A 27684-nucleotide genomic window follows, 5' to 3' on the forward strand; every position below is an offset into this window, starting at 1 on the left:
ACCTTTTGGCCCTAATCAAATTTGAAATTAAACTCCATAAGTTTGAAATTGACCTTGGAGCGAGTATGGAGCGCTTTCCTTCGTCACTAGTTATTCTGTGTTAATTTTTTTTTTTTTACAAACTGTGTGTGTGACATTATTACCAAAACTATCTCCGTAATTATTGAAAAGTATTCAAGTTCTTGGTTAACTGCACCATCTAGTGACCAAATGATGTACTTACTTCTCAGAGATAGACACGAAAAGCTGGTGTCTCAGTGGGTCAGGTAGCATCTCAGGAGAGAAGGAATGGGTGACGTTTCAGGTCAAGACCCTTCTATCCAGTATCCCTTCTTCAGACCCTTCTTTCCAGTATCTAGTTTGAAATTAAGTACTGGCCCGTAAAGTGAGGCTGTCTTGATGCCTTGCCTGCCAAGGAAACAGTTGCTGACACGTGGGGCTGAGTTTCCATTTGAAAGCCTTCTTAGGATCTTAAATCATTATATCCCTATCACCAAAAGACTCAGAAATCTGAATAGAATCCACTTGGTTTATTATTTCGCATGGCCCTTCCACTTTCAATGTAGCCCACAATTAATCATCAGAAGGTTGTTACAACATAATTCATTTCTAATTCAAATTTAGACCAAGACCCTCAGATGTCAAGAAGCTCTCAAATGTTTAATTCTTTCAACACTTATATCGAGTGTTTTATTATGTATGGCTAAGAAGCTACATTTGCAAAGATACAGAAAACTCCATCACATATACAAGTTCAGGCAGAAATCAATCTTTTGACAAAGAGTAATGACAAATATATGAATTGAATACAGGTGATCCCCACATTACCCTGGTGGGGGCGGGGGAGGGAGGCGAGGGATTGGGGATAACTTGCGTCCTTAGAAAATTGTCTGTCTCGCATTTTTCCATAAGGCAAAGCTACATCATTTGTGCATGCGTTAACAAATGCAACATGAAATATATTATTTGGTATTCACATTTTTCATACAAAATTCATAAAAGTACATTTTTATTCTGTATTCAAAATTTGTTGGTAATTTGCAATTTCCATAATGGCAATTTTCCATTAACTGATCTTCAAACCAGCAATTTTAAAGTAGTGTATGAAATTAGAGACTAGGTGGAAAGAGACACGAGGAAAGCTGTAGTCGCTGATGGTATATCTGGGCGAGTACTACAGTCTTGTGCTACTCGGCTTGCTCCAGTGCCCGCCACAATATTCAACCTTTCCCTGGCCAAGTTGTCCCTGCCTGCTTCAAAAGATCCACCATTGTACCAGTGCGAAAGAATGCCTCTCCAGCTTGCTTGAATGATTACCGACTGGTGGCCCTCACCTCGGTAGTCATGAAATACTTCGAGAGGCAGATCAAGAACCACATCTGTGCCTTCCTCTCCCGCACCATAGACCCGCTACAGTTCGCATGCCGTCCGAACAGATCCACGGATGATGCAGTCTCTCAGATTCTGCACACTGCTCTATTTCACCTTGACAGCCAGAAGGGGACCTATGTGAGGATGCTGTTCATTGATTTCAGTTCAGCTTTCAATACCATAGTCCCCACCAGACTTGCTGAGAAGCTGCTGGAACTGGGGCTGAACACTTCCCTGTGTGCCTGGGTCCTGGACGTTCTCACCACCAGGCCCCAGGTGGTCAAGATGGGGAGACATACCTCCAACCCCCTCACCCTGAACACAGGATCCCCCAGGGTTGCGTCCTTAGCCCCCTACTATACTCCCTGTACACACATGACTGTGTGGCCAGGTTCAGCTCCAACTTCATCATCAAGTTTGCTGATGACATTGTGGTGGTGAGACTGATCTCCGATAACGATGAGAAGGCCTACCGGGAGGAGGTGGCAGATCTGGCACTCTGGTGTCAGGACAACAGCCTCCTCTTGAATTGCACAAAAACTAAGGAGCTGATTGTGGACTTTAGAAGGGCTCAACATCCGAGGACGTACACGCCACTGGAGATAAATGGGGATATTGTGGATAGGGTGAGCAGCTTTAAATACCTGGGAGTCCACATCACAGAGGATCTGACATGGACAACACACGCTGCCGCACTGGTGAGTAAGGCAAGGCAGCACCATTACCACCCCAGGCAGCTGAGGAAATTCAGAGTGTCTCTGATGATCCTTCAGTGCTTCTATTCTGTGGCTGTAGAAAGCATCTTGTCCGGCAACATCTCAATCTGGTTTGGAAACAGCTCTGCCCAGGACAGGAAGGGTCTGCAGAGAGTAGTGCGTTCAGCCGAACGCACCATGGGTACAACACTCACCCCCCTGCCCTATACACCAGGAGGTGCAGATCCAGAGCCAGCAACATGATGAGGGACCCCTACCACCCCAGCAATGGACTGTTCCAGCTACTACGGTCAGGCAAGCGCATCCGCTGTGAAAATAGAGAGGATGAGATGGAGTTTCTTCCCACAGGCCATCAGGATTGTAAACTCTTATCACACCAGGGACTAATTTACTATGTGTTATGTCTTTTTTTCCCCTCGAAAATGTAAATACTGGTTCTATTCTATTTTGCTCTGTTGTTTTTGCACAATCCACAGGCATTGCCACTTTCATTTCACTGCACATCTTGTATGTGTATGTGATAAATAAACTTGACTTGGTGGTTATGACATATCCGCCTTTAAACCTCTCAAAATTGGTGAACAGTCAGTTAGAAAAAAAATACATCTTTGAATTTCCTCACAGTAGAATGGAATGTATAAGCAAATCTATATCTATTTGAAAAGCAAGTTAGATATCTGCTCCTGCAATGTGTTCAAATCTGTCCTTCACTATTTGGGATGGGTGCTAACATATTGCAGGAGTATTATTGGAATTGCATCAGGGATGAAGGACTTCAGTTTTTTGGAGAGATGTGCGATGCTGGGATTGTGGGTTCAATAGGGATTTTCATAACCAGGTGTGTAGGAAGGAACTGCATATGCTGATTTACACTGAAAATAGACACAAAATGCCAGAGTAACTCAACGGGTCAGGCAGCATCTCACGTTGTCCGCCCTGTTTCGACAAATGCAATCAACCTGGCGTGCACAATCAAATAAGTTCAAATAGAACAAGTGTCCTACAACATTAGGCTGTGCACGCCATACGCAAGAAGAAGAAGGAAGCATCTTTGGAGAAAAGGAATAGATGACATTTTGGGTCAGAACCCTTCTTCAGACCCAAAATGTCACCTATCCTTTTCTCCAGAGACGCTGCCTGACACGTTGAGTTACTCCAGTATTTTGTGTGGCCTATGCCTGGGTTTGGCTGGAATGCGGTGAGGGTCGAAGAGGCGGTGGATGTTGTTGCTGCTCCTCGGGGTGGCCGGACAGGCGTGCCGCGGTCCAGGGGTGGAGCTCCAGGCCTGCGGTCGAGTCATGGAGTGTCGGCAGAGGGACCAGTCTGGAGGCAGGCGAGCTTGTGTCCAGGTAGGCGAGGAAGCCTTTGTTGAGGGTTTGGATCTGGCATAGAATTAACTAGAGTTGTGGTCCATTGCAGAGGTGAGTGAGTGGGTAGGTGGTTGAGTTAGTGGGAGTTTGTGGGGAGTGGGTGGGTTGAGTGGGTGAGTGAGCCCTGTGAGAGAGAAAGAGAGTGAGAGAGTGTGTGTGATAATTAGTGAGAGCAACCGTGTAATATTTTGTCATATTATTAAATTAAGTATTACATGTTTTATTGTACTAGTTATCGCTGGGATGCAGTGATCGGCTATAGTCTTGTTTGACCCTCTTGGGAGACTAGTTCCACCATTTAAAATTTTCTCAGAGATCATGTATTGATGGTTCGTTGAATACTGCTTTGATTTCTCATAATTAGGAATTATTAGAAAAAAATAGTCCAGGAATTAAGAGCCCACACAGAGGCAGATGCTCAAAGTAGCCAAACCCCCTGATGGGAAAACCATGGCTTGTGCAACAGGGAATAATTGTAAATCGGCAATGGCATTCTTCGTTGTGGATATCTATTTTAGCATTGCTGTTGGAGAAACTGGTAATTTTCCAATTTGTAGTTGTAATGCAACATTTATATAATTACATAATGTAATCAGAGAATCAACAAGATACAGAAGGATTTATTATTTGCTGCCTCTTACTAGAACAATCCCGACACTTTTGCTCAAGTGTCTGTCAATTGTTTTTTTTTTAATGTAGAGATTGATTCTGTTTCAAGCACCCCTACAGGCACTGAGACCAGGTCATTATTCTCCAGAGTAAAGAAAGTTTTCCCTCGCACCCTTTGCCCAAAAAAGAAGTAAAGAGTATGTTGACCATCATAGCAAGAGATGAGTACAGGAGCAAGAATGTTTTAAAAATATTACAAAAGGCCCTGTTGAGACAACAATTGGAGTACATGTGTGTGAGCTAGGGAGAGGTTGAGTAGGTTGGGTCTCTATTCCATGGAGTGCAGGCGGATGGGGAGGGGAAATTTTATAGAGGTGTACACAATCATGTGAGGAATAGATTGGGTAGATGAAGTGTCTTGCAGTAGATGAGTAGGGGAATCGAGGACCATAGGTTCAAGGTGAAGGGGAAAAGATTTAATAGGAATCTGAAGGGGTAACTTTTTCCTCACAAAGGGTGGTGGGCGAGTGGAACAAGTTGCCAGAGGAAGCAGTTGAGGCTGGGACTATCCCATCGTTTAATGACAGTTAGACAGGTAGGATAGGACAGGCTTGGAGGGATATGGACCAAGCGCAGGCAAGTGGGACTAGTGTAGCTGGGATATTGTTGGCCGGTGTGGGCAAGTTGGGCTGAAGGGCCTGTTTCCACACTGTATCATTCTATGACTCTACGTGATACCCGTTACAGCTGTTTATATAACAGATATTCACCCTCATGGGATTTACAAATCACTATTAAAAAGTGTGTTATGAGAGAAGGGTGGGAAAGCAACTGCTATACGGACAGTTTACTAGAAATGCAGCCTTCAGTTTATTAAAATTAGAATTTACCTTGGCACATTTACCGTTGTGATTTAGCTAATCAAGGTTCACAAATTATTTCCAATGTCCCTTTACAAAGTATGATGGCTGCCATTAATAAGGCAGTGGAACCAATTTTCAGGACAATTCTGTATAGATTTTTCTCATTTTGCATATTGGCAGCATATAAATTCCATGGATAACATCTTCTTTGATCTATAAACAAAATACATAAGCAGGGAACGACAGGTGTTTAGTAGCGTGTCATCTGTCTACATGAAAATTAAATCAAAGGTACCGTCAGAGAGAGCAGGTTATGAGATATCTTGGAGGATGGTTGATGCATCATTTTCTGAGTAGCGCTTATGTGGCGTATTTAGGAGTGGTTCATTCAGTTCACTGGCAGCCATATTTCTTCTTCTACTGCGTAAAGCTATGGTAGAGATGGTGTATATTACGGCGACCAGCACCAAGGCACCAAGGATCCCCACCGCTACTAATTCCAACACTGTGAGAGGTTTGTCTGCAGAAGATATTTCAAAGACAAAAATATTTATTTTAAAGTTCAAATTGAACACAGTCTGCTTTGAATCTAGTCATTATTCAATCATGCAACTACATAATAAATGATATGATAGTAAATAAAATAATTCTAATGTACAGTTTAATGTCTCCCATCTATATCCTTCCCCTGGCTTTACAGTTCTCTCCTGATCATTATCTTTTTGTCTCCTTGTCTGCTGTTCGTCTCCTTTATCCCCTTCCATCTAAATCCCCTCCTCTAGCTTTACAATTGCCCCCCTATAATAATAAGAAGTATTAGCTTCTTCTCTCCTTTAGTACTCGTTTGTCTCCTTTTCATCTCTAGCCTTTGTCCACCCATCTGCCAATCAGCTCCCCCCTCCCCCTTTACCTGTATTCGCCTATCACTTGTCAGGCTTCGTCCCAGCCCTTTTCCCAGCATCTTTTCCAGCTTTCTCTCTCCCACTACAAACAGTCAGAAGGGTCCCAAACAAAAATGTCAGTTCCATGTCCTCCGGAGATGTTGTCTGACCTGCCGAGTTACTCCAGACCTTTATGTTCCGTTATGATGAACTTCATGCAGGAATTGATTTAGCACATACACTGCCTTATCATTTCAATTTATTCCTGAACTGCCACGATTCACTTACAGTATAAACCTTATAATCACAACTTGATGTTCGGAAATACCGAGGTTTTGGTTTCTGGCTCACCATATGATGTTTTCCACATTCCCTGGTTCTCATAATCCCTTTCAATGCAGTGGGGTCCAGTTGCCAATCTAGTGACAGTGTCCCTGGTTCCTGCACTCTATTGCCAAGCACTGGGCACTTATTCTAGGTACTCTTTTCAACTCATTTGGAACCTGGATCGTGCTCTCTCTTTCCACTTAACCGTTCACTAGTAAATTATAATATTGTGTATCACCTAAAACGTGTATCACCTTAAACGGTGCATTCAAGTATAACGGGAATAATATCCAAAAGTCTGTGAGATCCGACAGCCCAAAAATACTAAAGTCCTGAGCATGCTGGATTATCAGTTTTATTAATGATGGTAAAGTCACATTGTGCCAGCACTCTTTAGCCTGAGAGCATTTAACCCATTCTAAGCCTTCCAATAACCATGTCTCCATAGGTTCCCAGGCATTAAAATAGGATGTCATAAATATGTGCATAACATTTCATAAATAAGAATTTAACTTCAACAGTCTACTGCCTGCACCTACTTCAAGGAAATCTCCATGCTTCTGGTTCCCAAGACATATAATGACCCATCTCAATGACTACTGCGCAGTCACTCTAAGATTGACCATAATGAAGTGCTTTCAAAATAATTTATTTAATTACGGGCTATAATGGGAAAAAAGCATACTCAAATTCTGGAAAAACGCTCCTATACCAACAATAAAAATGTGGATTTCAAACATGTTCGAAACATTACACCTGGAAGATACGAGACTCCTCCTCGCAGGCAAAGCAGACCACTTCCAAAAGACGTGGTCTGCATTTATGGACTTACTACAAGCATAAGGTGCAACAGTAATTTAAAAAATAAATGGTGCCAGGATCTGGGGGGGGGGGCTGAAAAATATGGTTGGTATATCCCTTTTTGCAGAGTTTTTTTTACAATAGAGCGATTGTCTCTCTTTCTTTCTTTATTTTCTAAGGACTATTTCTTAACTTTCTTCTTTAACTCTCTTTTTAATGGGCTTTCTTTTCCTGCACTATCACGACTCTTTCTCACTTTTCTTACTTATTTTATTTCTATTTTTCTTAAAGCTCAGAAAATGAAGGGGTACAACAAATTTAATAAGATATATGTGGTGTGTATTACTGTAACTTATTGTACTAATTAAAAAAAAAAAAAAAAAAAAAAAAAATGTTAATGGAGTTCAGGTCTACCAGACAATATAAACTCTTTGCAACCTATGTATGGAAAAGTAGGTCTACAGATTACTTTCTTGCACTACATTCAGCTCTGGATCACCTTGACAATAAGAACACCAATGTCAGGATGCTATTCATAGACTACCACTCAGTCTTCAACACCGTAATACCAAATAAACTCATTCCTAAACTTCTGGACCTTGGCTTTGGGGCATTCATCTGTAACAGGCTTCAGGATTTTCTGACCAATGGACTTCAGTCAGTTTCAATTGGTCATATCATTTCCAGCACCTTGACTCTCAACATTGGCAGCCCTCAGAGTTGCTTGCTCAGCCCCTTGTTTTATTCCCTGTGCACGCATTATTATGGCCAAGTATAACACCAACTTCATCTTTAAGTACATCAATGATACTATTATTGTCAGTTGGATCACAGCTATGATGAAATAAAGTACAGGAAAGCATTTGAGAACTTTGTGTCAATGGTTCTACAGGTCCCTGTGCACACATTATTATGGCCAAGTATAATACCAACTTCATCTTTAAGTACATCGATAATACTATTATTGTCATTTGGATCACAGCTATGATGAAATAAAGTACAGGAAAGCATTTGAGAACCTTGTGTCAATGATTCTATTAGATTTAGCTCTATGTGATGCAGGTCTGCAAAATTTAGCTTAGACCACATTTGGACTATTGCATTCAGTCTGTTCGTTCCATTACAAGAAAGATATGGAGTTTTTGGTGAGGGTACAGAAGAGGTTTACCAGAATGCTGTCTGGATCAGGGGATATTAGCTACAAGGAAAGGCTGGACAAACTTGGATTGTTTTCTCTGGAATACCAGATATTTTGAGGGATGACCAGATGGAAGTATATAAAATTATGAGAGACATAGATTGGGTAGGCAGTCAGAACTTTTCTCCTAGGGTAGAAATATTAAAGACTAAAGTGCATTGCTTTATGGTAAGAGGGGAAACATTTAACGGAGATATGCAAGGCAAGCTTTCTTAAAGAAAAGAGGGTTGTGGGTGCCTGGAACAGGCTGCTATAGATATGATTGTGCGTTTAAGAGGCATTTAGATATGAATGTGGATATGCAGGGAATGGAAGGGTATTGATCATGCGCAGGCAATATGAATGTAAACTTGGCATCATGTTCAGCACAGATATTATGGGTGCGGCATGTATTGTGTGGTTTTGGTACGACAACCTAGGTCTGAATGTCAGCAAGATGAAAGAGTTGGCTGTTGACCTAAGGTACTGATGTGGCGAATATAAACCTGTTCTCTTCAACAGAGCTGCTGTAGAGACTGTCAACAGTGTCAAATTACTAGGCATCCATATCACCACTAACTTAATCTGGTTCCTTCACACACTTTGCAGTGATCAAGAAGGGGAATCAGTGTATTTGCTTTTAGGCAAATGAGAAGATACAGCTTGTCCACAAGTATTCTCTTGAACCTCTACAAATATACTGTAGAAATTGATGCGTCAACTGCTTTAGCACCTGCCCTGCACTTAACCACTTGAACCTACAGAGAGTGGTGAGCACATAATTATTGCACACTTATATACTTAAGCATGCTCTGTATTACTAGTTAAGAAGTGTGGGCATGTTGCTTGGTCAGAAACATTATTTATGCAAAGGAAAATAATATTCTAATGAAAGGCAAATACAAATCAACCAGCATGGAAAACAATTTGAAATCCTCGCCTTGAATAAGCATCTTTCTTAACATCCTCATTATTTAGAGGACTTGTGCAGAACTCAAATTGCCATTAAAAGTCATAAACAAAGCAAATAATATTTTCTTTAAAATAACGAATACTTTCAAGTAAACCAATCTAGGCATAGGCACTGATCTTCAGCCATTTAATGATTAAGCTTCATTGAAAACTGAACAAATTACTTGGATTTTTGTGAACTATATGCCTTAAGCTTTAACCACTACCCCACAACAGGAAGCAAGTAGATTAGTTGATGATTTCATATTCATCTTACTTGGCCATTCAACTTCATAGCTGTAGCCAAGGTTTTCAGCTGCTGTCAAAAACATTTCTACGTTAGTGACTGGAGGCCAGAACGGAACCATATTGTATGCTCCGTTATGTCCAATGGGTGCATTTGCCACTGGAAAGATGGATAAATCTGCAAAAAAAAAGCATGAATTTACCAACACAAAAACACAAGTAACGAACACCAATTTATTGTTCTGATGCAAAAATGTTAGAAATGTCCAAAGAATAAGGACTTAAAGCTCGAGGGCCTAACATTTTAATTGTGTATGGAAACCTGCACTATGGTGGCACTGCATTGAAGAAGGTAGTTTAGAGGCAGGATCTGCCTCAGATTATTTCTCCATCTGGTGGAGTTGGAAATTATTCAATTTATCCAAAGCAAAACAGAGGTCTAAATGAAAGAACTGAAATGAATGCGAAAAAGTATCTACTGGCAGCGAGTGGACTTCAGTTTGGACAAGGTGTGGGGAGGGGGGAGGGGGTTGTGGGTAGTACAGATTAGCTGGTACACCTGGAGTAACATAGAAAATATGGAATAACTCAGCCAATCAACAAATAACTTTGGAAAGGGAAACCAATTATGTTTCTGGTCAGCGACCCTTCAGAATTGTGAGTAATCACATCAGTTCTGGTGCAGCAGGTCCATGCTGAATATCGACCACCCTTTTTCTAGCAATCCTACACCAATCCTATTTTTGTTCTCCCCATATTCTCATCAATGTCCCCACTCGCCAACACACCGGAGCCAATTTGTAGCAGCCAATTACACGACAGGCCACATGGCTTGAAGACATGGAGGAAACTGGAGCACACTGAAGAAACCCTGAATGTGGAAACTCCACACAGACAGTATCAGAGGTCAGAATGACAGCCAAATTCAGCTTGCTAGCATAGAAGCAATGGCATACACCATCAAACTGACCTATGCACTGCACATAGAGGGAGAAATCTTACAACGGTGATACGAGAGCAGCTTCCACACTGCGAGTGAGTGTTTAGCAAAGGGATAGCGGTCTTTTACTTTCTGAATGTAATGCACTGTATTTTCTCCCCATGATGGGAAGAAAGCTTTCATGAGCTGGTCCTATCCTACGGGAAAGTTGTATACACTCGGGTTTGGACTTTTGTGCAATTATAGGGTGGTTAACACGAGTGGCAATCAAGTATGATCTGCTGAATTGGGTATAGGGTATTTGATTTGTGACAGCAGAACTTAGAGTCGTGGTAGGCACTATTTACTATCTTTGAATTGTAAGAACTTATCTTGTAATCTTGACATGCTTTATACAAGGTGGAACAGTTTTGCAAAGTAAGAAAGCGAATTTCCCTGTGTGTCAAGCATAGCCTCTGAATTGTTCCGATTGTCAAGGTAATTAAATGCCTGGTCCTGGTAATCGTCGGCACCATGAGAAAAGCAGCATTTTTAAGTTAAAAGCACAAGGCTTCACATCTGCAATCAGCAATTTTCAAACACACTGGTCAAAACTCATATGTACCTCACTTCAATGGACACAGTGCCAACTGTCTCCATCACTTCAGGTAGATGATCCTATAACTACAGGGCTTGGGTGCACATCTACTTTCCTAAACATAGATCATATTTTCCATTGAGAGGCATTAATTTCAAGGTGTGCGATTGTAAATAGCTCGTTCTAAGCTTCCCCCAGTCTAGTTTCAGTCAAAAACCAGAGTCAAGCACTTGCGCATCTAAACTTAATTTTGGAAAAACACAATAACAGCTCCCCACTACTATACCTAACCACCGCGGTTCGATCCTAGTATCTGCCTGGCCTCGTGCAAGCAGAGACACTCCAGAAGGTCATGCAGTCCTAAGCGTCCTCCCAGAAGATTGACACAGAACCTCATGGGAGCGGCCTTTTATAGGTCCCCGAACCTTGAGGGGCCGAACTACATGGGGGTGGTCTCTATACAGTCCAATAACAGATATCGATTAACACAGTACACGATAGACATTTCCCTAACCCAATAATACAGTAACTAATACAATGTATTTGACAAAGTTTCTAGATGCAGGTTAACAGCGATGAACTATGAAATATGTGCCTGGATATTCAAGAAACCCAGACAAGGCTCAACACTTAACCCAATCAACATCTAGCAAAGTAAAGCTTTGCAACAATATTTACAATGTATGTCTGCTTTGCATTCACCCAATCCGTTTGATGCAATTTACACCGAATTGTAAGAATCTGCAGATGTTCCCTGCAACTGTTCTAGGCTCCAGCAAGCTGGCACCATTCTGCAGCTTGTCCCATTTCTGCAGAAGGCACATTTAAATTGACCAAATGGCCTAGCAGCCCAGAAGCCTTTACTCAATTTTAATGTCCTGGCATCTCCAATTTGGCTAGAAATAACACGATGGTTAACATCAACAGTATTAGTTCTGTATGCTTAAAATGTTATGTTATGGAAATGCAAAAACAAAGATTGTTTTCTGTGCTATATGTAATCTAAAGGCCAAGGACATGTTTAGCAATATTTCACTCTATTATTAATTCTGTCATGTTTGTACAATACAATTTCAATTTCTGATCCATAAATTTCTTACCTACTGAACAGACTAAGATGCTTTGCTCAGAAGAATGTGTGAATGATGACAACACAGCAACAGGTAATAAATAAAATTAATTAGATGCTTGAGTGTAGAAAATGACTACATGAGTTTAGAATTAGTCAGCCCACGCTGACCATCGGTCACCTGCACACTAGTTCTATGTTACCCCACTTTCACATCCTACACACTATTTACAGAAGCCAATTAACCTACCAACCTGCATGTCTGTTGAATGTGGATGGAAATGGTAGTACCCAGAGAAAATGTACATGGTCACAAGGAGAATGTACAAACTCTGCACAGACAGCACACATAGATCGGATCAAATCTGGGTGTCTGATGCTGTGAGGCAGCAGCTCTACCGCTGCGGCACTGTGCCGCAGAGGCAATATGGTGAAATAGCAAATGAAGAGGAATAGTGTGCTGTTAAACATGCACAATACAATATTACAACAATGTGGATCATTAGATTTGAGATTAAAATATCCTTAAGAGATGGTCACGATCTATCTAAGGTATAAACAAATAAATGCAAAAAAAAATCCAGTTGAACAACAATTAAAATCAATTATATTTACCTGCTTTACTTCTCCTCAACCATTCATCAAATATTGCATCAGTAAATGTATGCAACAACACAAAGATTGGGTCATTTGGGGACAAATGGGTTTGCCCACCAGTTCCATTAAGAAACAAATGTGCTAGATTATGCAAACTGCGAACTGCTGGACTGTACGTTCCTGAAGGATCACTATAACCTAGAAGACAGAAGACAGCCACTTCAAAGTAAAAAGATTAATGAAGAATGTATATTCTGGTTCATACCATATTAAATGTTGCACTTTATTATGTCTTGCTGTGCAACCACCAGCTCACAATTCAGTGATCTGGTAATTTATTCACTCAAAACTAGTTAGACAGCATCACTCTTCTTGCTCTACCTGCCACTTTTATTTCTGCAAATCCCTTACCATTCCTGAACTGACTATGGCTTTGCATGACCCTGTCCCGGATCACACAGCCGATTAAACTTTCAACATCACCGATGACCTGTACTGTCACCGAGTCTGGAGAATGATGGTCCTTGTCATGCTCATCCCAAACAGCTCCATAACACAGGACTCCGATGTAAAGACTGTGCCTAGGGAACTCATTTGGAGATGGACATCAAGTCCTGCAGGAGGACCATCAATTCAGCAAAAACCAAGTGCTACAGGAAGAGCATCAACTCTGGTCTGTCCAAAACACGTTATTCTGCCAGTCCAATGTGACGTCCGTCTGGGAGCATTGCCGACTGGCCCATTCTAGACTAGAGGAGTACAATGCTGAGGGACTCACTGAAACTTGGTGCAGATAATGCTAAGGTTCTGTGTGGGAGTATCACAGTCCATGGTCCTTCTGCCACTGGACATTAAAGGGCAGAGTCCAGTGGGGACACTCAAATAAGGAAAGGGGTAACATGCCATGGGACCACATGGGTGGCAAGGGCGTTTTGCTTAAAGATACGTGCAAAGACTACAGAATATGACACTAATATATATATATATATATATATATATATATATATATATATATATATATATATATATATAATATATATATATATATATATATGCTGAGAAAGTCTGAAATGTTTGTTGCAATTTTTGTTGTGAATATTATTTTTATTCTGAATAAAGTTGATTTTTAAAAAGTTCAGAAGCCCTGTGGTCAACCTCAGCGGGTCTGTCATAATCCAGGATACAAAGTAGGATGTTTGCAAAATTGGCTTGAGTAATATATATATATATATATATATATATATATATATATATATATATATATATATATATATATATATATATATATATATATATATATATATATATATATATATGCTGAGAAAGTCTGAAATGTTTGTTGCAATTTTTGTTGTGAATATTATTTTTATTCTGAATAAAGTTGATTTTTAAAAAGTTCAGAAGCCCTGTGGTCAACCTCAGCGGGTCTGTCATAATCCAGGATACAAAGTAGGATGTTTGCAAAACTGGCTTGAGAAATCTTGGTTTTTAACATAAAAGGCGACTTTACTGATAAAAACTGCAATTTATTATTAGAATACATTGACCCCATATTTTTGAAAATCACCATCCAAACATTCCTTAAATAAACTTACCTTCCACCGAGTTTCGGAAGCTATCTGTTGAATTGGAGTAGAAAGGCAGTGTGTCATAAGATGATATATCTAAACATTTGGCTACATCCTGGGAGTCGGGCAGACGTTGCACCATTGGTCTGGCAACATTCCCTCCTGGATTCCGTTGAATTGGGCCACCTTCAGTGCCTGGATGAACCGAGAACATAGTGGCATTAGGACCATCTCTATTTCCCTGTAGCAGTGGTATCATGTCTACTTGGCAAAGGGTTAAGATTGAGGATGGCAGCTGGTCACTGTCATCAGCAATTTGTTTCCCCATCCGTTGAAAAATACAAAATATCAGGATGGGAACCAAAAAAAGACTAAAATATGTACAATAGATATTTGTTATATATATGCTTGATTTAAGTTTTATGATTTATATGTAAATTTCAGGTGTGCCACATTTATGTAAATATACTATGATGGAACAGTAGAAATAAAGAACTGCAGATGCTGGTTAATACACAAAAGAACACAAAGTGCTGGAGTAATGCAGTGGGTCAGGCAACAGCCCTGGAGAACATGGATAGGTGATAATAGACATTAAGTGCAGGAGTAGGCCATTCAACCTATCGAGACAGGTTTCGAGTAGAGTCTGAAGAAGGGTCTCGGCCCAAAACGTCACCCATCCATGTTCTCCAGGGATGTTGCCTGACATGCCGAGTTAAGGGCCTGTCCCACTTGGGCATCATTTGCATGTCATTTACGCATCACGACACGCTCATGGTGCACATTACGCGCGCAAGGCGTGTGGTGACGTAGCCAGTGATGTGTGGTTACGTCACTGGCTACGTGACGTAACCCGTCACGTAGTTACTGGATTACGTGACTGGTAATGTACTCCAGTATTTACCAGGATTTTGGGATGTACAAAATGTTCGCGCGCCATCTGCGTACCGCAAACGGGACAGGCCCTTTAGTCCCGAGTTTATTGCTTACAATGGAACAACCTTACTATTCATAAACAGAGTATCCAAATATACTTTAACTATTTAACTAATTCAGAGGGTGCATTAGAAATGGTGCAACAGAAATTTAGTTGAGTTTAAAAATTTAGTTTAGTTTAGTGAGAGAGCTCTTTGGCCCACCGAGTCCATGCCGACCCGATCACACTAGATCTATATTATCTTATTTTCTCATCCGTTTCCTATACATTAGGGGAAATGTTTTACAAAGGCCAGTTAACCCACAAACGTGCATGTCTTTTGGAACGTGGGAAAAAAAGTGGAGCACCCAGAGGCACCGCAAACCCATACAGTCACGGAGTACATGCAAACGCCACACAGGCAACACCCAAGGTCAGGATACAACCTGGGTCTTTGGCACTGTAAGGCGGAAGCTCTACCAGATGCACCAGTGTGCCACAATGTGTAAATATTTGTCTCTGTGCACCAATTATACAGCTAATTGAGTAAATGAAGAACCGAGGATTCAGGATGGAGATAGGTTTTGACATTAAAATATCTATATTACTAAAAGTCTATATTACTAAAAACTTTGACCACTTCCTGTTGTTCTGTATATTGATTTTAGAAAAAAACGCTGCCACTTACGGCTGTGATTTATGGCCATCTTACTCAGAGTCCCCCTCCGCTGCGCAAGACATGAGGATTTTTACCATCGATGAAGAATATAAGAGTTATTAGAGTTTAAGAAATTTTGAGATTCTCTCTCCTGAAGGCCGCGCCCCTTCCGGAGGGACTATAAAAACCCGGAAGTGTTAAGTGCCTCCGTCAGTCTCTGCAAGATGGGGGAGCGAGAGGGTCATATCTCTCAGTCTGAGCTGTGAATAACACTGAACACATGTCCACTAAACTGTAAGTGGTTTTACTGACCTGTCAGTGCCCTTAATGTGGTTTGAAAATATCGTTTGGAAATGCTAAAGCTGTGTTGCCTTTGGTATGGAAATGCTAAAGCTGTGTTGCCTAATTAAAGTTGCTTTGGCTAATTAAAGTTGCTTTGGCTAATTAAAGTTGCCTTGGCTAATTAAAGTTGCCTTGGCCTCTATATAATTAAAAGTCTAACCTTTACCACTTCTTGTTTGAGCTTTATATTGATTTAAGAAAGAACGCTACCACGTACGGCTGTGATTTTTGGCCATCTTACTCAGAGTTCCCCTTCACTCATCAGGTGCCGAGGATTTTTCCCCATCGATGAAAAATAAGTTATTAGTGTTTTAAAAATGTTGAGATTCTCTCTCCTGTTAATCACGCCATGAAGGCCACGCCCTGTCTGGTGGGAAGGACTATAAAACTCAGAAGTGTGGGCGTGGCTCAGTCTCTGCAAGATGGAGGAGGGAGATGTCACGAATCGCTGTCTTTTGTGGACTTGCACTCTGCTTGAAATGGTATGAAACTACACTTGAATTTGGTGGCCTTGCACTCTGCTTAAAAGGAACTGCACTTGAATTTGGTGGCCTTGTACCGTGCTTGAAATGGAATTTCAAGGAATAGCCGTGAGTCAACTGCCAGCCTACCAGCCGTGAGCGAGTGTCCTGCCAGCACAACAGGCATGAGTGACTGTGCCGCCATCCCAAAAATCCATTCGGCCCACAATGTCCATACTAGCCCTCGAGAAACCAGTCCCTTCAGCCCACAACACCCATGGCAGCACTCCAGAACCCCCCCCCCCCCCCCAATGGCCATCAATATTAGAATTGGTGGAGAGGTGGAATATTGTCTTGGGGGACCAGCCCTCCCGTGTGATGCTGGGACCCAATGGGTCCCACTTAGTCTAGTTGTATCATAAATATGTGCTTAATATTTCATAAATATGAATTTAACATTTACAGTCTACTGCAACACTTTATCTAGGAGATAACATTTGGAATTCTCTTCTCAAGTGTGCTGTATAGACTTGGTTGCTGAATATAATCAAGATTGATATTTGGATATGAAAGTAATCAAGGGATATGAGATTAGTGTGGGGAAGTGGCACTGATCTAAGAACAGCCATTAACTTACTGAATGACAGCACAGACATGAAGGACCAAATGGGCTACTCCTGCATTTAACATTGATGGGTAAAAGATTATGTAAAATATAATTGTCGAGAATTGTCATGTTTCTTAGAACCTGCAAGATAATGTCTTTGTCTTTGTCCAACCAAGCAGGAACTGTTTGGGATATTGACCCATTGATGTAAACTTCAGTCACATTCATGGCCCTAGGTTGACAAACAAATGATGACCTGGCTAGTGTTCGAGAGGAAACTTGGGACTTTAATCACTATGGGGAGTGGGATATATTGGTCAAATAGGAATCAATTTCAGGAAGCGAAGCGGTAAACATATCCCAGTATATGTTGACAGTGTTGAAGTAGAGATGGTTGAAAGCTTTGTATTCCGAGTAATAAAGAATGAAATTGCAGTACTGGCAATTTGTTCTGGACCAGCCACATCGAAAGCACACTAATGCAATTTGCTTCCTTTGAAGACTTAGGAAATTTGGCCTTTCCCCAACAACCCTCACCAACTTCTACAGATGCGTCATAGAAAGCATTTTATCAGGTTGCATTATAATGAGATTTGGGAACAGCTCGACCCAAGACTGCAAGAAATTGTAGAGAGTTATGAATGCAGCCCGGACCATCACACAAACCACCACCACTTACCTTTTATTGACAGGCCTCAATAATGTTATAGAATGAACTAAAGCGGCAGATAGTTAAGTATTTGATGCTGCTATTCACAAGGCCAATATGTGATGTGAACCAATATTGGCTGCTATATTTCCAGTAGGCGGGATGGAATATCCAATTCACCCCAAAATACAGCAAACATAACACACCCAACCTGTCAAATGCAAAACCAGCATCCAGTTACAGTAAAATATTTAACCGCAGCAAAAAACTGCTGGAGAAACTCAGCGGGTCAGCCTGCATCTACTGGGGGAAATGGACAGACGATGTTTTGAGTCTGGACCGTTCTAACTTCTCTAAGAGAACAGATTATTTGGCAGATCATCACCGCCAGGGACAAATCAGAGTTCAAGGCTGATTGGAATCAGGTTTCAAACAGTTAAGAAATGACCACCATCCTATTCTAGTGGTTAACATTCTTCATATAGCAAACAAAGCTTCAAATCTTCAAAGATCAAGACTGGTTCATAATTTAAGTCTTGCACAACAAGACTTAAATTATGACACAAGACCACAACTTCAGAGTGGTCCTCTAGTATCCAAAATCCCAAAGGGTGCTTTTATTGGTTGGGGAGAAAAAGTAATGCTATGGGTGATCTTGGAGTATTTGAGAGTTTCTCTTTAAGGGTGCCAAATTATAGTTTCTACTAATCCAGTCACATGTTTTATTATATTGAATTTTCCATTTTCTATATTATTAAAGTAGTTACCATTGCAAATAGTTCCCAGGGTATCATAGTCTTCCACACTTTCACACAGATTGCCCCACAGTGCAAAGACAGAGTTTGAACTTAGGAGAGTAGGGTTAAAGTTGCTTCTGGCTCCCATTAGCTCATCTGTGCAGATGTCACAAGTATTTCTTCCAGTAGCAAAATTCCAGTATGGAAGAGCGAACGTGGGGTCATCCAACATCACCTGTGAGAGAAAAATAAAGAGTAAAATCATTTGAATGCATTAGAAAACCAGACCTGAATAGACAATGCACAATTCCATTAGAAGTGACAATCCCTAGCATGCTGGTTCACCACTAATTTTACAATAAGCTTATTTCTTGGTGCAAATAAGATCAACATCTATCTGATGCCTATCCATATTTACATTGGATAATTGAGAAGGTTATGCTGAAACAGCATATATTTTGATATTTATGCCCCCAAGCCAGTTGCACACACTTAGAACGTTTTCAAAATCATGTCAATACCTGTGCATGTGTATCTTATGTCCATGGCTACTAAAAGCTGCAAAGTGCTTATATTTCCGAGTCATCTGTAACTATTCTACCCAAGTTAATTCAACTATTGTATCTTAGATTATCCTTACGAGCATTATAGTTCAAACTCTCGCGGAAAACACATAGTGCTAGAGGAACTCAGTGGGTCAGGCAGCTTCGGTGGAAGGAAAGGATAGGCAACATTTTGTGTGAGGATTCTTCTTCAGATTTCTCTTTTGATTGTCTATCCTTTGTGGAATACAACCCACCACCAAATTTACCAGACTCCATATTCTTCACTTTGAAATATTACCAATACTGATCTAGGAGCAGATTTACAATACGGGAAATTTTCTTTTAGCACACTTCTTGTTATGTCCATAATATTTTCCAAGCATTAATTTCTCCAGTTGGTACATTTATTTCCATCTTAAATTGAGACAATGTAACGTCACTAATTAAATTAATAACGCTCAATATGATGAAAAAGCCTTTGATCAAGTCTGCATTCTCTAGTATATCACAAAATATATGCTGTTTTCAGCTGACCCAGAGCCACAATCCCATGGGAGGTCAAATTAATTAAAGAAAAGTTCTACAAAGACCTTTTTGTTAGAATTAAATAGGCAGATTAGGAAATGGGTCAAGTGTGGAGAAGAGGGTGCCAGGGGGTGTCAGGATGTTTCCGAAGCCACTCCCCAGTTTGCCATTGGGGCAGTGCACCAACTCAGACCAAATTCAGGATGTGCACATCAAGACCGTTGAACACAGGTATTGAAGACGGCAACTGTAGACTCCCAGGAACCAAGAGGCAAAGGGAAATGTAGAGATTAGCAAAAGCCATTCATATAATCTGAATATTTATTTCTGATTTAAAGACATGGGTTTCTACTGTATTATCCAACTTTGTCAATTATGAAAAGTCATGCTCAGCTGGGTAGATGAGAACAAAATTTCAGAGACATTGATAAATTAAATAGTCAAAAGAAGCAGATAAACCACCACAAACATGAGTTTATCCTGTTTGGACTAAGAAGCTACAAATCTATAATTTTTAAGTGGGGAAATGCTAGAGATTGTGTAGAATGATAAAGATTTAGGAGCTCATTACAAGATCATTATCGTCATCGGGTGGCGCCACATACATCAGCCTCGCCAGCAGCTGTTTGGTCTTTCACCCTTTTTGTTATTTTTAGTCTGACTTCAACATCGCAGAGTCCTGGGACCTCTTGTCGGGGGTCACCAGCATTGAATCTCCACCCAGCTCGGCCTGTGGACTTCGGGAGCCGCAGTCTCTGGTAGGAAGTGGCAGATTCAGAAACTCCAAGCCGCTGAGAGTGTTCTCCATTCTGACGCCGGAGCTCCGATCATCCCAGCGAGAGGGCCTGAAGGCCCCGACCATGGGTAAACAAAGAGGAAGAGGACCAAACTTTATTGCCTTCCCTCACAGTGGGAAACGTTGATTCTGCTGTGTGGGGATTTTCATGTTAAATTCTATTTTGTATGTTGTTCTTTTTATTCGTATGGCTGTATGCCAATTCAAATCTCACTGTACCAATTGGTGCATGTGATAATAAATGTCTCTTGAACTCTTGACCATTAGAATCGGTGACCAGGTGTCAAGAACAAAAGGCTAATTGGAATGCTAGCCTCCATAATCCACAGGATAAGAAAATAAAGGAAAAGAGAGCTTATCTATAAACATAACAAGTTCCTGGTTGGACCACATCTGGAATATTGCACCAAGCTCTGGGAACAGTGGCCTTGGAAGAAATGAACTGCCGGCTTGCAAGGATATTAACTGGACTCCAACAGTTAAATTATGAGGGCACTGATTCTGAAGAATTGTGCCAATTATAGCAATTATGCGAATTCTTGCAAAATAAGAGTTGCCGTGCGTCTGGCTGTGATTAAAAGATTCTCAGGGAAGCTTAATACCGTTAAATACATTTCCTGGATTAATCTTGATCACCCAGGCAAAGTGACAGGAGGTTTTCTCGGGGTTCATTCTCCACAGCTACTACCACCACAAAAGTTCTGGTTTTGTGTAGAACGAAGAAAAAAAAAAAAAGAGTATGGCACTCAGACCTTCAAATTAATTATGCACTTAAACGCAATCTTAACTCCTCTGCAGCCTCACCCCATCAGACTGCTTTGGCTCCATCTGTCTTAATATCAAAAGGCAAAATTAATCTAGTTTGCATTATTACACCTACTGCTTTACATGCAAGCATTCTACAGTTCTACACCATTCTCTGGGAATAACAGTTTCCTAATTTTTATCACGATAATTGATAACGGTTTGGTTTATTATTGTCACATGTACTGATAGTCAGTGAAAAAAAAGTGTGCATGCTATCCAGTCAAATCACATTGTAGGTGTACACCATGATAGTTTATGGCAGCGCGGTGGTGCAGTGGGAGAGTTGTAGCCTTACAATGCCAGTAACCCGTGTTCGATCCCGACTATGAGTGCTGTCTGTATCGAGTTTGTATGTTCTCCCCCCGTGACCTGCATGGGGTTTCTCCGAGCAATTTGGTTACCTCCCACACTCCAAAGATGTACAGATTTGTTGGTTAATTGGCTTGGTATACGTGTAAATTGTCCTCAGTATGTGTAGGATAGTGTTAATGTTTGGGGATCGCTGGTCGGTGCGGAATCAGTGAGCCGAGGGGCCCCTTTCCATGTTGTATCGCTAAAACTAAAAATGAACTAGTGTAATGAGAAAAATATCAGTGTAAAAAATAGTGTCACACTATTATACTGATATTTAGAGAACATGCAGATTAAGAAAAATTATAAGACTGCAATTAGGTAGATTGGGAGATTGGGACAACACTCTTAGCATGGGGGGGGGGGGGAATAAAAGCACCCTGCTAACACTTTTGTCCTTGCATAATAGTTTATCCAACCACTCAAGTTACATTACAAAATCTGAACAGATCACATCCTTGTCCATGTTACACAAAAGTTTAGGCAACAACTTCTGCACTGATGTGTACACTCAGGTTGCACTAAACTGGCAATTAGTACTATGGTCCTCTTCCCCATCCAATTGTGCTGCGTGACAGCAGAACAAAGCTGCACACAGCATCCTAGCAGATAAGTCTGATTTCTTCCATGCTGAAAAGCCATACATACCAGGACCCTATTTGTAGGTTATTTTCCCACCACTCAAATCTCAATTAACAAGAATAGTAAACACAGATTTCAATCTCGATCTGACAAGGTACCACTCTTCAGATTCAAACCCATCCATAATTATTTTTTTGCATTCATGCTTTCAGATTATCTTTTCACTACAGCTTACTAGTAACACATAACATTCTTATCTTTCAGAGAAGCCTCTAATTGAGCATCTCACCTTTACTGCAGAGAATGTTTCCCTCGTACCTCATCTATTCTCGCAAAGAAATCTATAAGTTATGAGGCACAATTTGGCCCATGGTAGATGAGAAAACTAAATAAAAAAGGCATGGCAAACAAGCAATGTGTGATATTTAAATTGTTAAAAGACATCTAGACAGGTACATGGATCAGAATGGTTAAGAGGGGTTTGAGTCTAGCGTAAGCAAATGGGACCAGCTCAGGTGGGCAACTTGGTAGTCGTAGACAACTTGGACTAAAAGCCCCATTTCAGCACTGCATAAGTATTAATATAGTTTACAATAAACTTGTATCCTAGTAGAGCAGAACAGGGAAGATAAATCAAGCTATAACCAACATGATAAACATAGCATAAAATCAGAAGGCTCATAATGTGACCACAAAGAGCAGCAAGCATGGGCACTGGAACAATTTTAGAAATTGACAAACAACCACCAAGAAATTATCTTTTGGTTCGGTCAGGAGTATAAAGGCGCATTTAATAGATCTTGAAGAGAGATAATGTGCCTGTAAAGTTGCAGTAAGTAAGAATTTCATTGTTCCAGTCCCAGTACATATGATAATCAAACACTCTCGAAGGGAGGGACGTACAGTGCACATTGGAGATGAGGCACAACTCAGCGGGTCAGGCAGCATCTGTAGTGGCAGATGCCCATTTTCCTCACCATGGGTGCCACCTGCCTGGCTGAGCTTCTCCTGCACTTTGTGTTGGAAGGAACTGCAAATAGTGATTTACACCAAATATAGACATAAAAAGCTAGAGTAACACAGCAGGTCAGGAAGTATCTCTGGAGAAAAGGAACAGGTGGCTTTCAGGTCTAGACCCTTCTTCGGACAGAGTCATGGGAGAAGAAAACGAGATACATCTAAAGGTACATAGAACAAATGATCACCTTCTGCCAGTCAACAATGAACCATTGTGGACTCCACCTTTCCTTGATCATTATTGTTTCTTACATATTTCTCGTTCATTTGTTCTATGTACTTTCTATAATCTCTCGTTTGCATCTCCCCTGACTTTCAGTCTGACTGAAGAAGGGTCTCAACCCGAAAATTAATCTATTCCTTTTCTCCTGGGATGCTGCCTGACCCACTGAGTCTATCCTGCGGCACTTTACTTTGTTTATTGCATTGAGGATGAATCAGATTACCTGCATGTCCCGCTCCAGCTGCAACAGGTGATAGCGGTGCCAGGTGAGGAAGGCAGGCCCTTCGTGGGAGAAGTCGACGTCGCCGAAGGTGCGTCCGGCCCCCAGGTAGGTCTTGCGCACCGAGTAGTAGTGAGTCCAGACGAAGAGGTTGTAGATGGAGACGTTGTCGAACTGCGGGCTGCGGCCGTCAGCGCCCAGGACGTCGGGCCGGCGGCGGGTGGCCACCACCAGGTCGGGGTGCGGGGTGAGCTTGGCTCGGTGCAGGGCGGACACCAGACTCGCCCTCTCCCCTGGGCTCAGGCTCAGCACGTCCCGGCGGAGCAGCAGCAGCGGGCGGCGGCAATCAGCGCCGCTCCAGCCGTAGCGGCAGCCGCCGCAGTTGTAGCCGTGGAAGTTGCCGGCGCAGCGGCAGCTGCGGTTGAAGAAGCGGAGCGGCCAGCGTTCGCGCTCGTCGACGCCGTCGTGCGGGTACTGCCCGCCGTGAGGAGCCGGGTCTGCCCGCACCCCGGCGCACACCCCCCGTCCCAGGCTGGAGCCGCAGCGGTCGCCCGGGATGGAGCCAAGCGGCGGGCAGCACTCCCCACTCTGCAGCGCCTCCGGACGGACACAATCCCGTGGGAACTGGGCGCGGATGGTCACTGTGTACACAGCGGCCAACAAGCTCGCTAGCAGTCGCCACTCACCCATGCCCTGTCTGCTGCCAGACCAACACGTTGGATCCCCTTAACTAGCAGCGAAAACCTCCCCACAACCTCGAGGATCATCTTAAATACCAAATCATCCCATGTCAGGGAACCATCTGGTGTTCTCCTCGTGACTTATTTTGTCAGGTGGAAAATTGTTAACTTTTTTTTCCTGTAAAAGTCAAAGATGCTTTCATAAAGGTTTCGTGCCTTGCCCTTCAAGCACAGATCAGGCAGGCAATGGCATGGATCGGGTAAACAATTAGAACTTTTTTCATCTCAGGCCGGAAACGTCAAGGACTAAAGGCCATAGCTTGAAGATGAGAGGGGCAAAGTTTAAAGGAGATGTGTGGGGCTAGTTTCTTGACGCAGAGTGGTGGGTGCTTGGAACATGCTGCCAGAGTTGGTGGTGGAGCTGGACACAATGACATTTAGGAGGCGTTTAGGCAGGAACATGGATATGCAGGAATGGAGGGATATGGATCACATGCAGGTTGAGGAGATTAGTTTAACTTGGTATCATGCTTGCAACAAACATTGTGGGCTGAAGAGCCTGTTCCTGTGGCTTGTGCACCACAGCTTAAGGCATGTATTTTACATCCGGTAATAAGGCTAATCAACACAAGAGTTCCACTGGGTCTTTCCCTTCCCCCTTGTACCATATGAGCCCAGCTCTTCCCCACCCACACTATAGTCCTCATACCCCCTCCTCCCTGACCACCCACCACCCCCCTACCAGACATCGCCTCGGCCTCCGTCCACTCACCTGCCATACTCCGACCCCAACCCCCATCCTTGCCCCATCCTCACCATCCTCCCCTGACCTCCCCCTCTCTGATACCGAATGGTCTGTCCTCAGCAGAGGCCTCACCTTTGTTTCCCTCATTCCCCACCTCAATGAGTTCCATGTCCGGCACGATGTGGAGCTCTTTTTCCGTCGCCTCCGCATCCAAGCGTCTTTCCATGGAAAGGAGTCCTCGCCCCCTTGTGATGACCCCTTCTCCCATCTCCAACGGACTCCCTCCTCTTGGACTGCCCCTCATGACCATCTACCTGCTTTAGACCTTTTTATTTTAAACAGCTGGCAGGACATCAACCATCTCAACTTTTCCACTCCCCTTTCTCACTCTAACCTCTCCCCCCCTGAACGTATAGCCCTCCACTCACTCTGCAACAACCCCGACTGGGTGATCAAACCTGCTGACAAGGGAGGTGCTGTGGTAGTCTGGCGCGCTGATCTCTACTGCTCTGAGGCCAGGCACCAACCCTCAGACACCTCCTACTTATCCCTGGACCATGACCCCACAGACGAGCACCAGGCCATTACCTCAAACACCATCCTGGCTTCATCACGTCCGGATCCCTGCCCTCCCAAGCCTCAACCTCACCGATCCCCAGCCCCGCACAGCCTGATTTTACCTTCTCCCCAAAAATCCATAAAACTGACTGTCCTGGAGGACCCATTGTTTCTGCTTGTTCTTGTCCCACCTAACTTATTTCCACATACCTCAACTCCATCATATCCCCCCTGGTCAAATCCCTCCCTACCTATGTCCAAGACACCTCACACGCTCTTTGTCTCCTCCATGACTTCCAGCCCCCCACTCCCTCATCTTCGCCATAGATGTCCAGTCACTCTACACCTCCATCCCCCACCAGGAGGGTCTTAAAGCCCTCTGTTTCTTCCTCGACCGCAGAAACAACCAATCCCCTTCTACCAATACTCTCCTCCCCCTAGCGGAGCTGGTCCTTACCCTCAACAATTTTTCCTTTAACTTCTCCCATTTCCTCCAAATCCAAGGCGTAGCTATGGGCACGAGCATGGGCCCCAGCTATGCCTGCCTCTTTGTAGGGTATGTCGAACAATCCTTGTTTGAGGCGTACCGTGGCCCTATCACTGAACTCCACTATATTGGTGACTGCATTGTTGCTACCTCCTGCGCCCATACAGAACTCACTGACTTCATCCATTTCACCACTAACTTCCATCCAGCACTCAAATTCACCTGGACCATTTCCTACATCTCCCTACCGTTTCTAGACCTCACTATCTCCATCGCAGGTAACAGATTACTAACCGACATCTACTAAAAACCCACTGACTCCCATGGATATCTGGACAACACTTCTTCCCACCCTCATGTAAAACTCTATCCCCTACTCCCAATTCCTCCGTCTATGCCGCATTTGCACCCAGGATGAGGGGTTCCAAGCCAGGGCATCAGAGAAGTCCTCATTCTTTAGAGAACGGGGGTTCCCCTCTTCGACTATAGATGAGGCTCTCACCACGGTCTCCTCTATATCCCGTAGCTCCACTCTCACTCCCCATCCCCCCACTCGTATCAAGGACAGAGTCGCCCTTGTCCTTACCTTCCATACTTACCATTCCTTACCATCACATACAACAGATAATCCTCCGACATTTTTGCTTCCTCCAACGGGATCCCACCACTGGCCACATCTTCCCATATCCTCCCTTTTCGGCTTTCCGCAGAGACCGCTCCCTCCGTAACTCCCTGGTCAATTTGTCCCTTCCGATCCAAACCATTCCCTCCCCTGGTACTTTCCCTTGCAACCACAGGAAACGCTTTACCTCCCCCCCTCGACTCCATCCAAGGACCCAACCAGTCTATCCAGGTGAGGCAGAGGTTCACCTACACCTCTAACCTCATCTATTGCATCCGCTGTTCTAGGTGTCAACTGCTCTACATCAGTGAGACCAAGCGTAGGCTTGGTGATTGCTTCGCCCAACACCTCCCCTCTGCTCTCATTAAACAACCTGATCTCGCGGTGGCTCAGCACTTCAACTCTCCCTCCCATTCCGAATCCGACCTTTCTGACCTGGGCCTCCTCCATGGCCAGAGCGAGTCCCACTGCAAATTGGAGGAGCAGCAGCTCATATTTCGCGTGGGTAGTTTACACCCCAGCGGTATGCACATTGACTTATCCAATTTCAGGTAGTCCTTGCTTTCTCCCCCCTTCCCTCCCCCCCCCCCCCCCCCCCCCCCCCCAGATCTCCCACAGCCTAGTCTCCGCATCTTCCTTTCTTATTCCTGCCCCCCCCCCCCCCCCCCCCCCCCCCACATCAGTCAGAAGAAGGGTCTCGACCCGAAACGTCACCTATTCCTTTGCTCCATAGATGCTGCATCACCCGTTGAGTTTCTCCAGCATTTTTGAATACCTTTGATTTTGTCAGCATCTGCAGTTCTTTCTTAAACACAAGAGACTATGCCATAGTAAAGACAAGCAAGTGAGTCTGAAGAAGGGTTGCTACCCAAAACATCACTTATCAATGTCCACCAGTGAGGGGCATGTATTTTCAGCATTTTGTGGTCTACATAAGATTCTAGATAATTCTACATAAGGTTCCTTTTGTCACCATCTCTACTCCACTGAAACCTCATTTGCAACCTCAGTACACTGTAGCTGCAGTGTGCATTACCTGAAGAGTGCATTGCAACAAGTTTCAAATACTTTTTGAGCAGTATATTCCACATAC

At 42.9% G+C, this 27684-nt stretch overlaps 1 protein-coding gene across 1 annotated transcript; it reads right to left on the bottom strand.

Annotated features, from left to right (window-relative positions):
• Positions 1-639: 639 nt before the first annotated feature.
• On the bottom strand, positions 640-24445 carry LOC129695549 (5,6-dihydroxyindole-2-carboxylic acid oxidase-like). The gene is made up of 6 exons (XM_055632596.1): positions 23503-24445; positions 18464-18668; positions 14091-14258; positions 12514-12693; positions 9344-9490; positions 640-5449 (listed from the first exon to the last, which is right to left on the bottom strand). The coding sequence occupies exons 1-6, from the start codon at positions 24187-24189 to the stop codon at positions 5241-5243; spliced, it is 1596 nt and encodes a 531-aa protein (XP_055488571.1). The 5' UTR covers positions 24190-24445; the 3' UTR covers positions 640-5240.
• Between the last annotated feature and the right edge of the window lie 3239 nt (positions 24446-27684).

This window comes from Leucoraja erinacea, chromosome 3 (genome assembly GCF_028641065.1).
Source record: "Leucoraja erinacea ecotype New England chromosome 3, Leri_hhj_1, whole genome shotgun sequence".
NCBI classification, from domain to species: Eukaryota; Metazoa; Chordata; class Chondrichthyes; order Rajiformes; family Rajidae; genus Leucoraja; species Leucoraja erinaceus.